Here is a 12861-nt window from a genome sequence, read left to right as displayed (position 1 = left end):
AATACCTTACAAATAATCCCGATAACCTTATTTACTGATACAGTTTGTCCATAACAACTTCAGAAGAATTTCGGGCTATTGTGGAAGTATGGAACTAGCTAAATCAATCGGCGTGATTTTACACCAAGGGCTATTCTTCAGGAAGATGGCGCTCACCTCTTGTAATGTGGCCCCCCTTAAACTTTGTAACATGTAGTTCTTTGTTTGACTACTTGTTTCCTGTAGATCTGAGTTAATAGCTGATTTGGATTGTAGAGGTTGGTCTGCATGGGAGAAGATAGGACATTCTATGCAGACAACCATGTTATATTAGCCTGGTTCTAGAACTCAGAAGGACTGGACAAAGTTTATGCAAAGTATAAAATCGTTCACTGGAAGAAGTAAGTTGTAATAAATTTGACTCCTGTTCCTTTTTAAGATTATTTCTGCTCACCATTTCAGCTGTATCATTGCTGAGATAAATAAATATAGAAAGGACCACAATGAAAAATTACCTATTTCTTGGATTTTTCTCAGGCACTTTAAAGTAATACTTCAGAAAATAGCAAAAACATTTAATTGAGAAATGGATTGTGTGGTTAATTCCAATTTTATAGATAAAATGATATGGAAATGTTTTTTATATGTGTTGCATAATTGTGTACTAAAATAGCTTACAAGTCGTATGCATCTACAGTTTGTAAAAATGTTGTTATCTAGGAACATTTGGGTGGCTCAGTGGTTTAAGTGTTTGAGTCTTCATTTTGGTTCGGGTTATGATCTCAAGGTCATCAGATTGAGCCTTATATCAGATTTTACGTTGGGCATGGAGTCTGCTTAAGATTCTCTCTCTCTTAACCTCTGCCCCTGCCTCCAACTAAAACAAAAAGAGTCATATCTAAAGACTATGAATTACTTTAAAATCTCACATCTTTTTTTTTTTTTTTTTTTAAGATTTATTTGAGAAAGAGTGTGTGTGTGCTAGCAGGGGGAGGGGGAGAGAGAGATAGGGACAATCTCAAGCAGGATTCCTGCTGAGCATGGAGCTGTACATGGGGCTCAATTCCTCAATCCTAACATGATCGGAGCCAAAATCAAGAGTCGGATCCTTACCTGACTGAGCTACCCAGGTGCCCCTAAATCTCATTTCTGATAAACATTTCCCTGATAAGTTTTTAAAAATCTCTGTGTATACTCAGTTTTGAAACTACTCTAGGATATTCCTAATTAGTTTCTTAAATACTTTTATTGATTTGTGGAATATTCTCATGAAATTCTTTGGAGGGCAGTCTATGACATATGTTACTTCATTGGTCATTAAACTCGTTACAGTTGATTTTGGTTGGTCTGCTTGGCTAGGGCTAGATCTAGCTCCATTTTTACAGAGAGTGCACACTTCATATATGTCTTTGCCAAAACTCCTCACAGGGTTCCAAAGTACCCTGTGCTTATAGGCTTGCTTTCATGGTTTTATTTTTCTGTCATGTGAACTTGCTAAGTACCATCCACAGAATACCATGTAGATTCTTAACAAAGCAGTAATGCATTTATTCTGCTTCTTTTTAAAACTCTCTCCCCTATCAGTCAGCCCATTAAAGCAGATGTCCTTTTTATTCATGGCCTTATGGGAGCAGCATTCAAAACATGGCGCCAGCAGGACACTGAACAGGTTTTAACTGAGAAGATTTTAGAGGATGAAGGCAGGTATACAACATGTTGGCCCAAGGTAAGGAAGTCCTAACTTTGCTAGGCCACCTTCTTCATGACACACTCTACCATCTCTGGCTGTTGATTTTGATTTGCTTATTTTTCTCTTTTTATGGGATTTCTCCTCCATGCAGTTTTCCTGTCCTTTAAGGACAATTGTAGTATGTTCATGAGCAGCTGGGCTTGTCATCCTGCCTTCTGTTGTGTAATTTCTTGTTAGGATGTGGGCTATAACTTTATTTTTATTTTTTTTAAACCTTAGAACATTTTTTTTTTAAGATTTTATTCATTTACTCATGAAAGACACAGAGAGTGAGAGAATCAGAGACATAGGCAGAGGGAGAAACAGGCTCAATGCAGGGAGCCCGATGTGGGACATGATCCCAGGTCTCTGGGATCACGACCTGAGCCGAAGGCAGACGCCCAACCACTGAGCCACCCAGGTGTCCCTGGGCTATATTTATTTTTATTTATTTTTTTTAAAGGTTTTGTTTATTCATGAGAGACACGGAGAGAGAGGCAGAGACACAGGCAGAGGGAGAAGCAGGCTCCACGCAGGGAGCCCGACGTGGGACTCGATCCCAAGACCCCGGGATCATGCCCTGAGCCAAAGGCAGATGCTCAACCGCTGAGCCACTCAGGCATCCCTGGACTATAACTTTAAAAGAATATTTCATTGAGTAAAAAATGGGCAAGGACCCATTTTTAGTTCACTCCTATTAAAAATGTAACAAATAATACATTCATAATAGTTAGCTCGTTCTGTGATTTTAATAATTATAACAATAGGAATACTTTGAAGAAATAATTCTACTTTGGATTTCCTTAGTGATATTTCTTCTAAGAGCCTTAACTCTGGGATCAACACATTGAATACAGTGTACCTAAAGCTCAGTGAAAATGGATATGTGTGTAGTTTCCAGGGCTTTGTACCACCATAGCTTTTTCACCTTCATGGAGGCTTATCCCACAGAGAGAATGGTTTACATTTTGTCTCTGACAACACTTAATTGTGGAAAGTATGATCGGCCTAAGGTCCAGAGATGGAACTGTGACTAAGTATCTGAGTTCTCAGCTCGAATCTCCAACCATCAGGCTGTACGGTCTGTCCTAGGTCATAACTTTCTATGAAATGCTTTCTAAAAGCCAATTTGATCTGGAGTCCAAAAACTCCTTGCTTTTGGCTATAGCACATTAAAACTGAAAATATTCTCTTGAACCTCTCATTGGCTTTATGCTATAAATATTGATGCCTCGTTATGACCAGAAACATAAAAAGATAAAATGCTGGAACTGATTTTCTAGTCACCTTTTAACTTTATTCCAATGTAATGTTTAATAGTCATCAGTATCACAGTGGCCTTTAGTTATAGGTGTCAATCACTAGGAAACAACAGGAGCAGTGGAAATTCACATGTGTTGTTTTGTACCTTTTATTTTGTGTAGACATGGTTGGCAAGAGACTGTCCTGCTCTCCGAATTATATCTGTGGAGTATGATACCAGCCTTAGCGACTGGAGAACGAGGTGTCCTATGGAAAGGTAAAAGAGAGGATGCTGTGGACTCAGAGCAAGGCCCAGGGTCCAGGCCACAAGTGGACCCTCAGGGGTGGAGGGGAGCTTTATCTTTTGATACGACAAACAGAATTTTATTATGAAAAGCCTAACCTTTTTTCTCTTCTATAAGGACTTAATAACATGTAAACAATGAAATAGTATAAGGTTTAGATTAGATGTAGTGTCAGTGTTGGCCTCCTAAAGTGGTTCATTTATAACTATTCTAGTAATAAGGACTGTGGATTCTATAGCAAAATCTCCTTTACTCCCAGAAGTAAATGTGAGGCTTTTTGCTTTTGTGTTCACAAGTATATATTGGCTATAGGAAGCAAAGGAAAAGATGCTGTGTAATGCAGGCTGCCTGTGTCACTTGTATATCTTATGTGTCAATTGTATATATAGGAAGAAGAGCTCTGGGACCTAGAGTAACTGATTCTACTTTTGACCCACTGTGTCATCTTAGACAAGTCATCTCACTTGTCTGGGAAGCTTGGTCTGCAAATTGAGAGCATTGGTCTGAATCACTGTTAGGAAGCTGAGTGCTGTCTGCGAATGGCCCCCATGTAGGTGCTGGAGGAAGTGTTCTCCGGGGTCTTTCCTTATTGCAGCCAAAAGGAGCTTTGACAAACTGTTACTGCAAGGAGAGGATTTTATAGATAAACAGTTTGAAATTATCAGACTAGATAGTTTTGAAGTTCCCTTTTAGCTTGAAAATTACTTTTTAATTTATAAAGATTTTTATTTATTTATTCATGAGAAACACAGAAAGAAAGAGAGACAGAGACACAGGCAGAGGGAGAAGCAGGCTCCATGCAGGGGGCCTGACGTGAGACTTGCGGCAGGATCAGGCCCTGGGCTGAAGGCAGCCCTAAACTGCTGAGCCACCCAAACCCTGCTTGTATAGTAAATGAATGGCTTGTCCTGGACCTACGTATTCCGTTTTGCCAGTGTGACTAAGTTAGAAATGGGGAATGAGCAGCTGTAGAAATCAGACAGAGTAGGGATGATCCTGACCCCAAAATGTTACATGTGGTATTGGCCCAATAAAAGCTCTTGCCTCAAAAACTTGGATAGTAAAATTAGGGCAGGAAGCAGGATGCAGAATCAATAACTTCCTATCATGTCTGCTGTTTTCATTTTGTTTAGAAAGTCCATCGCATTCAGGAGCAACGAACTTCTAAGGAAGCTCAGAGCTGCCGGTGTTGGAGATAGGCCAGTCATTTGGGTATCACATAGCATGGGAGGTATGTTTCATTTTTGTGAAGCCAGCACTGTGAGGTTATTCAGCTAGTGGGGCTAACCTGTTACCGCAGCTCCCTGGTTCACTTAATTCTGGCCCCCTTTCCCTCTAAATTAATGTTTTTGGACACGGCGAAGAGATTTTAGATTACTACTTTGCTTCTATGCCAATTATTTTTCCACAAGGGGACCACTAGTAACAAACCATGTGGAAGGAACATGCGTTTGATAATGTGTAATACTTGCATGTAGCAATAATCAGTAAACATCAGAAGCGGTGCCTGCTAAGGGGGAGGTGTGATGGCAGATATCTGCTCTTTGGTTCTGTCATGCACTTGCTAGGTGTCATCTGCTTCTCCCAGCCCACTCCTCGCGAGAGTGGTCGCCATCTGCCGTGGAGAGGGCCTTGCTACAGCCTCTGGCCTCTTCTATCTGATGAAATGCTCAGGATTGCAGATTCTGCCTTGGGGCTTTTTGCTGAGGGAGAGGTAGTTGCAGCCCTCTGGGTCCACAGAGATCCACTGTTACCATCTAAGTGACCTTTGTGTTGCATTATCAGCTTCAAGCCCAGGGTGGGGGGGGATGGAAGAGATGATGTCTTCCTAGATGCATTTTCCTACAGAAGCTTTGTTTTCCATGGTGGATAAGCTTCATGGTACTCTTTTTTGAATAATTAGTACTGTCCTAATGGTGTGGGGGCAAGATGGGAGAGCCTGGGTGCTGCAGATTTACTTCATTGGTGGACACCCAACATAGCATTACTTAATATTCTGTGGGACAGTGTATCCTGTGATATGAGATCTGTCTTTCAGCTGAGTTTCTAGAATCTTACCTATTTGTATGCATCTCGTTTGCATTTGTATGCATTTCCCAACCCCCTTGTTTTAGATTAATGGATGGAAGAAAAACAGCTTATGCATTGTTTTTCTTTGTATGGCTAGGTCTTCTTGTCAAAAAAATGCTGTTGGAAGCCTCCAAGAAGCCAGAAATGAGTGCTGTTATAAACAATACCAGAGGAATTATTTTTTATAGCGTCCCTCATCATGGATCCCATCTGGCTGAATACTCTGTTAATATTCGCTATCTTCTGTTTCCCTCTTTGGAAGTCAAAGAACTCAGCAAGGGTAATATTTACCTTCTGTCATGGAGGGAATTGGGATTATATTAATATCCATTATACAGGAGAAGGAGAAAAAGAAGACAGTTTCTAACTTTATTATCCCACTTTATTATTTGTATACAAATTGTGTTTAGACTATCACAGAAAATTTTTAGTTTGGGCTTGATTTTTCTTTGATACCCTTCCTTAAGCCATTATTTGCTCAAATTAATAATTTTAATACTGTCTTAAGTATTTAAAATTTTAAGAATTATTCCAAATTACCAAGGAACTGCTTTTTTCCCAGGAGTTTGGAAAATCAGCTATTAAAATATAAACAAACAAGATTTTCAGGGTATTAAGTATAATGTACTTACTTATTTTGATTAATAAACATTTTCTGTGTTTCTGGAACCCCTGTTAATCGATTTGGAACCCCTGGCTGAGCCTTTAATATGCCAGTTGTCTTTTCGTATTTTCTTTCTTTTGCTTTATGGAGAGTTACTTTTATCTTCTAAACCTTCTATTTGAACCTTATTTTTTGCAGTCAAGTTTTATTTTCCAGAAACTCTTTCTTGTTCTCTGATTCTTTTGAAATCATTCTAACGATACTGATTAGTTTTTCCTTAAAGTTCCTTTGTCTCTTCACTGAGTTCTGTGTCTTCTGTGCCCAGGTTTTTTGATTACCCACTGGGTCTCATTCAGTTGTAAGCTATCCTCTAGTATGGGTCTAGAGGCTCTAGTATGTCTAGTATGTCTTGGTTGCCTTTATCCAGTTGAGAATGGGGGGACAGGCACTCTGTGATTATAGACAGGCCTTGCCGATGGGAAGCTGTGCTTTAGGGTGATGGTGACAGCCATCACTCTGAGGGACCCCAGTCCAACATACTACATGGCCCCACATGTATCCGGTCAGCCAGTAACATGTGGAACCTCTCCCTCTGCCTGCTGGCCTCTATCAATCAGTTCTGATGTGGCTACAGCTTTTTACTCTCATCTTAATGGCTTCTTAAGAAGGAGAGAAAATAAGTTATTATCTTGAATCAGAACCCTAATTTTCTCTTTAGTACATTTTATTATGAATTGGGTAAACAGAATTTGTCACAATCTTGTTTTCTGTAATTTTAATTTTACAGATTCTCCTGCACTTAAAACACTACAGGATGACTTTCTGGAGTTTGCTAAAGACAAAAATTTCCAGGTGCTGAATTTTGTAGAAACACTGCCAACTTACATTGGTAGCATGATTAAACTGCATGTGGTACCCGTGGAATCAGCAGGTATTCCCTCTTTTGAAATTTGTTTGCTATTAGATGCTTAGTTGGTGGTACCTAGTTTAATTATAAACAACCCACTTATATATTCAGCTTCTCAGTTTTAGGAGACAGTTATATGAAGATCTAGACTTTATTATTCTTTTCAGCTATAGATTAAAATTTCCCTGCCAACATACAACCATGGCACTACTCCTCCCTTCCTTCATTTAACTGGCCAGCTAGCAGAGGTTAATTGGCTGCCCCTAACTTATCCATCACAGTAAGTGCTGTTGAATTAAGGTAAGAATAGACAACTTTTCTATCAGCTAGAGTGAAAGGAGTATTTCATTTAACAGACTGAGAATTGATTTGTTAAAGCTTTCTACATGCAGCTAAAGGTTTGGAAGCTTTAGTAAATGGAAGATCATATTGTTTTAACATTAGTTTTTTTCCATTGGAATCTTAGATGGGGAATATTCAAGCAACAATTTCTTTTATAAACCTGGGGTTGAAGGAAATAACCAATACCTGTTACTGTAGTATATTAGGCTCTTTGAGGTAGGGCCCAAATCTTAATTCTCTTTATAGCCTCCTATATTACTCCATATGTAGTAGATAACCCACACATTTCCTTCATTGGAATGCTTTTCTCTCACCTGGCCAACCCATTTACCTCTGAGGCAATGTTAGGTGCTGTCCTGGTGGCACTTGGCCATACTGAGAGCTCTCAGGGACAGAGTGCATCTGGAGTGCCTGCCAATTGGTTCTAAAACCTGTATAAGTTTTCCTAACTCCATTATGCATTATCTAAATAAAATGAAAGATGTAATACTCTGTAGTATAACTTAAATAGGCTTTCACCACAAAGTAATATGCTGTAGGGTAAGGAGTTACTATTTAGTAGTTGAAGAACTTAAAAAAAAGACTGGAAACTTGAAGCAAAAGTAAAGATATTGTGGACCAGCTGTTTCTAGCAACAGAGCCTTGTAATTCTGTCTGCCCTTTATTTGGGGTCACGAGGAGGCTTGTCTTCCTTCATAACCATGACCTGTATTCCTTACCTGGCTGTCCTCACCAGGACCTCTTGTCACTTTCATCCAGGTGGACTTTGTTAGGCTGAAACTGCAGAACCTCCACTCAGTCCCTCAAGCACTAAATCATCTCCCCCACCCCCACCGCCCGGCAGAGTAAAGAATAGATCCTATATGAGACATTCCCACTCTTGTCATCAGGATAAGGGAGCTCATTATGAAGTATAATAACATAAATACTAGGAGAAAAGGTGGTTAAAAGAAGCTTGAAATAATTTAGTAATGTCATGCATGTATATAAAGGTTTTGAAGATGATACTGTTCAGATTCTGTTATTAAATTAGAAATAGGGATTGCTGGGTGGCTCAGTGGTTTAGCGTCTGCCTTTGGCCCAGGATCCTAGAGTCCCGGGATTGGGTCCCACGTCGGGCTCCTGGCATGGAGCCTGCTTCTCCCTCCTCCTGTGTCTCTGACTTTCTCTCTCTCTCTCTGTGTCTATCATTAAATAAATAAATAAATAAATAAATAAATAAATAAATAAATAAATAAATAAATAAATAAATAAATAAATAAATCTTAAAAAAAAATAAATTAGAAATAGCCCAGAACACATATAAAGAATTTATGAAAAGCATAAATTTATACCTACTGAGAATCTGTTCTTGTGAGAGTAGTCACATGTAGCTTAGCTATGGTCAAACTTCCAGGTCTGTATCTTTTTTGAATCCCTTATCACAACCAAATCACCATTTGGAACTACCTATTTATCTTTCAATATTGACAGGGGAAGGGTATATTTTTACATAGATTTTATTGACATTTTTGTTTTCTTCAGATTTAGGCATTGGAGATCTAATTCCTGTGGACGTTGACCATTTGAACATTTGTAAGCCAAAGAAAAAGGATGCTTTTTTATACCAGCGTACCTTACAATTCATCTGTGAAACTTTAGCCAAAGACCTTGAAAACTGAGTTCTCTTCTTCCATTTTGCAAGAAACTTGGTGTTCTTTTTCTCTTGCTAAGCTCTAAGCAATCATGCAAACACAGGCGCTATGGCATCAATGTGGTCTGGAGCATGTTGCAGGCAACAGAATATTGTTCTCACTTCATGCCCTGTAAAGCACAAACACTGGATTCTTTTGATTTAAAAGAAATTCCATGTGTGCTAGCTTATGTTTTGCAGTGTTGTCCCTTGTGCAAGGAACAAACTGCTATGGATAGAAAATGCCTTTGTCATCCGTCACTGTCTCCAGCTCATGGCAGGAGGAACACTGATGGTTTCTAAAGGGAGAACAATCATCACCTTCCATAAAAATGCCATTTGGAGGGTATCTAGACTAGAGAGGAGACTTAACTAGAATATAAAGGCTTTTTGTTCTGGATATCCATGTGCTGTAAATTTAAAAAAAATATATCCGTGTAAACCTTTGTCTCACATGTTACCTTTGTCAGACCTATTGTCATCCATGGGTCAATTCCTTATAAGTTTTTATTTTCATACTACTGAGAACAAATACTTCTCTTTTTAAAAGAATTGTAGCCTATAGTAATTCTTTCGAGACTATAGCTACCTATACTTATAATTTTTCCCAGATAAGGATAAAGTAGCTAATCCATTATTGATCAGAGTCTGAAATAAAACTATTCTAAGCCATTATATTATACTAGCAATACTTACTATCAAGATTCTCTGATTCTCTTTAGTTAAATAATGTATACCTTTCTTTCATGCTCATTTGAAAGTTGTATCAATTGACCTTGAGCATGTGAGAAATAGGAAGTCGTGGGATGCCTGGCTGGCTCAGTTAATAAGAGTGTGTAACTCTTGGTCTGGGGGTCGTGAATTCTAGCCCCACATTGGGTGTAGAGATTGCTTAAAAATAAAATCTTTAAGAAAAAAAAAAAGGAAATAGGAAAGCATGTTGATGACTTATTTTTAAATAGCATTATTGGGATGCCTGGGTGGCTCAGCGATTGAGCATCTGCCTTCGGCTCAGGGCATGATCCCAGAGTTCCGGGATGGAGTCCCACATCGAGCTCCCCAAGGAGCCTGCTTCTCCCTCTGCTTATCTCTGCCTCTTTCTCTGTGTCTCTCGTGAATAAATAAATAAAGTCTTTTTGAAAAATAATTTAAATAACAGCATTATTAAGATAGAAATCACCATAAAATTCACCCTTTTAAATATAGTGTTGTACAACCTTCCCCATTATCTAATTTCAGAACATTTCATCATCCCCCAAATTAAGTTATACCCATTAGCAATCATTCCTTACCTCCTTTCCTCAGCCCTTGGCAAATACTAATCTACTTCCTCTATGAATTTGACTATTATGGACATTTCATATAAATGGAAATCATACAATATGTGGCCCTTTGTGTCTGGCTTCTTTTTCTTAGCCTGTTTTCAGGGTTCATTTATGATGTTGCGTGTATCAGAACCTCATTCCTTTTTATGGTCAAATATTCAGTTGTGTGGAGATATACCCATTTGATTATGCATTCATCAGCTGATGGATATTTCTGTTCTGTTTTTTGGCTATTATGAATAATGCTGCTGTAAACATTTATGTACAAGTTTTTATGTGGACATGTTTTCCATTCTCTTGGATATATACTAAGAGTGGAATTGCTGGGTCCTGTTAAACCTGTCTTTAGCATTTTGAAGATGGTAGACACTTGTGGAATGGGATAGTCAAAGCTAAAACTGGAGTATAGCATTTGAAGGTAAACTGAGGTTATCAGTAAACCCTATCAACATTTGTTTAATTATGCAGCAAACAAGTGACTTAACCACTTGTTTTATTATGTAGATACAGTGAATATACCAATTATCTCACAACAGTAAGTAAGCTAACAATAAGTACTAGCTAATGGATGCCTGTTTGCATATCTTAAAGGTGCTGCGTTAGGCTCAGGCTACTTGATCCTCCATGGAGACTGGAGAGGTAGAAGGGAGGCATATCTACATTCTCCCTCTGGCCCATTCCAGGTCATTGGTGTCTCCCTGGAAGAACCTTGTGCATGTATTGTGACCTGGCTTTTGTGGGTGCTACCCAGGGAATGCACCCCTTGAATGCCTGACTTTGGTGGCCATCAGAACCTGTGTTTGCAGGTCCCTCAGCATGTAGCAAACAAACATTCAGGGCCCACCACAGAGGCAGTAGGCAGAAACACCCATCTCCCAGTCTTTCCCTGAAAGAAATCTATTTACAACTTTAAAAGTCCAGCTTCTAGTCAGCCTGCCTCTAGGTACTGACAGATCCTCCTCCCTTTTGGAACATTGACAGGTTTTGGCAGAGCCTCAACTGGTGGCAAACAGAAGGTGGCTTGGATAGTCACAAAGGTTTGAGAGAGAATCAAGAGCTCAGACTGAATGACAAATTTCATCTCCTAAATAAGACCACTCTGTCAATACTGGGAGAAGTGGGTGTTTTACTTAATGCAAAGAAATCAACAGTGATGAGGAAAATGATTAAACAGAAGAATATAAAAGATGAAACTTAAGAAACAGACCTTAATAATATGGAGATAAATGACCTGATAAAGAATTCAAAATAAAAAGATTTTCACCAAAGTCAGAATAATAATGCATGAGCAAAGTGAGAATTTCAACATAGGCCTAGAATATATAAGCATTTACCAAACAAATTATAAAGCTGGAAAATATAAACTGGCAAATCCAATAGCGTGTTTGTTTCAATGACAGACTAGATTGTGTGGAAGAAAGGATCAACAAACTCAAAGATGGCAGGAATTTATCCAATCAGAGGACCAAAAAGAATAAATGCATTATAGGGTTCCTTAAAAGAGAAAGGGGCAGAGAGCTTATTCAAAGAAATAATTGCTGAATTCTTCCCCAACCAGGAAACCCAGAGAATATCAAATAAAATGAATCCAAACATACCCATACCAAGATACATTATAATTAAATTGCCAAAAGTTAAAGATCAGAGAATCTTATGAGTAGCAAGAGAAAATGGTTATGTACAAGGGAACCCCATAATACTGTTGGCAGATTTTTCTGCAGAAACTTTGCAGGCCAGAAGAGAATGGTGTAATCAAAGTGCTGAAAGAAAAAAATTGGCAATCAAGAATACCTGGCAAAATTCTTTAGAATTGAAGAAGAGATAAAGAGTTTTCCAGACAAGCAAAAGCTGAAGGAGTTCATCGCCACTAGACCAGCCTTACTCGAGATGTTCAGGGAATCCTTCAAGCTGAAATGAAAGGATGCTATTAGTAACAGGAAAAAATGAAAGTATAAATCTCACTGGTAAGGGTAAATATATGATTAAATTCAGAACACACTAATAATGTAATAGTGGCGGGTAAATCACTTATAAATCTAGTATGAAGGCAAAAGGCAAAAGTACTAAACTACAATTTGTTAATGGATATACAAGATCTGAATATGTAATTTGTGACATCAAAAGCAAAATGGGTGTAAAAATAGCTTTAGTAGACATTTGAACTTAGTTTAAAATAACAAATGTTTTATGTAAACTTCATAGTAATCTGAATGCAAAAACTTAAATATATAACAGAGAAAGGAAAACAATTAGACATGGACTTACTGTTGCCATTTTATTAACCATTACTTTAAATGTAAATGGACTGAATTCTCCAAGCAAAAGACAGAGTCACTGAGTATATTTAATAAAACCAAACTATAGCTGCCTATAAGACACTCACAGACTGCAAGTGAAGAGATAGAGATTTTTTTTTAAGATTTTATTTATTCATGAGAGACAGAGAGAGAGAGAGAGGCAGAGACACAGGCAGAGGGAGAAGCAGGCTCCATGCAGGGAGCCTGACATGGGACTCGATCCCGGAACTCCAGGACCATGCCCTGGGCCAAAGGCAGGCACTAAACTGGCTGAGCCACCCATGGATCCCAAGATGGAGATATTTGATACAAATGGAAACCAGAAAGCAGGAGTAGCTTTTTTTTATATTAGACAAAAAAATAGACTTAAAGCCAAAGACTGTAATTAG

At 38.5% G+C, this 12861-nt stretch overlaps 1 protein-coding gene across 5 annotated transcripts in view; it reads left to right on the top strand.

The window, feature by feature from the left end:
• The window catches only part of SERAC1 (serine active site containing 1), a 69779-nt gene extending 59548 nt beyond the window's left edge, over positions 1–10231 (top strand). For all 5 annotated transcript variants that reach the window (XM_049114011.1, XM_049114013.1, XM_025422631.3 and 2 more), the window contains 6 exons: positions 1564–1705; positions 3133–3227; positions 4389–4486; positions 5423–5605; positions 6717–6860; positions 8703–10231. In XM_049114011.1, the coding sequence (XP_048969968.1) occupies positions 1564–1705; positions 3133–3227; positions 4389–4486; positions 5423–5605; positions 6717–6860; positions 8703–8839 (799 nt within the window). In that variant the 3' untranslated portion in view covers positions 8840–10231. The remainder of the gene's footprint in view (positions 1–1563; positions 1706–3132; positions 3228–4388; positions 4487–5422; positions 5606–6716; positions 6861–8702) is intronic.
• The last annotated feature ends 2630 nt before the right edge of the window (positions 10232–12861 follow it).

This window comes from Canis lupus, chromosome 1, assembly GCF_003254725.2.
Source record: "Canis lupus dingo isolate Sandy chromosome 1, ASM325472v2, whole genome shotgun sequence".
Lineage (NCBI taxonomy): Eukaryota > Metazoa > Chordata > Mammalia > Carnivora > Canidae > Canis > Canis lupus.
The sequence above is the reverse complement of the archived record's forward strand: the minus strand, read 5'-3'. Positions and strand labels throughout refer to the sequence as shown.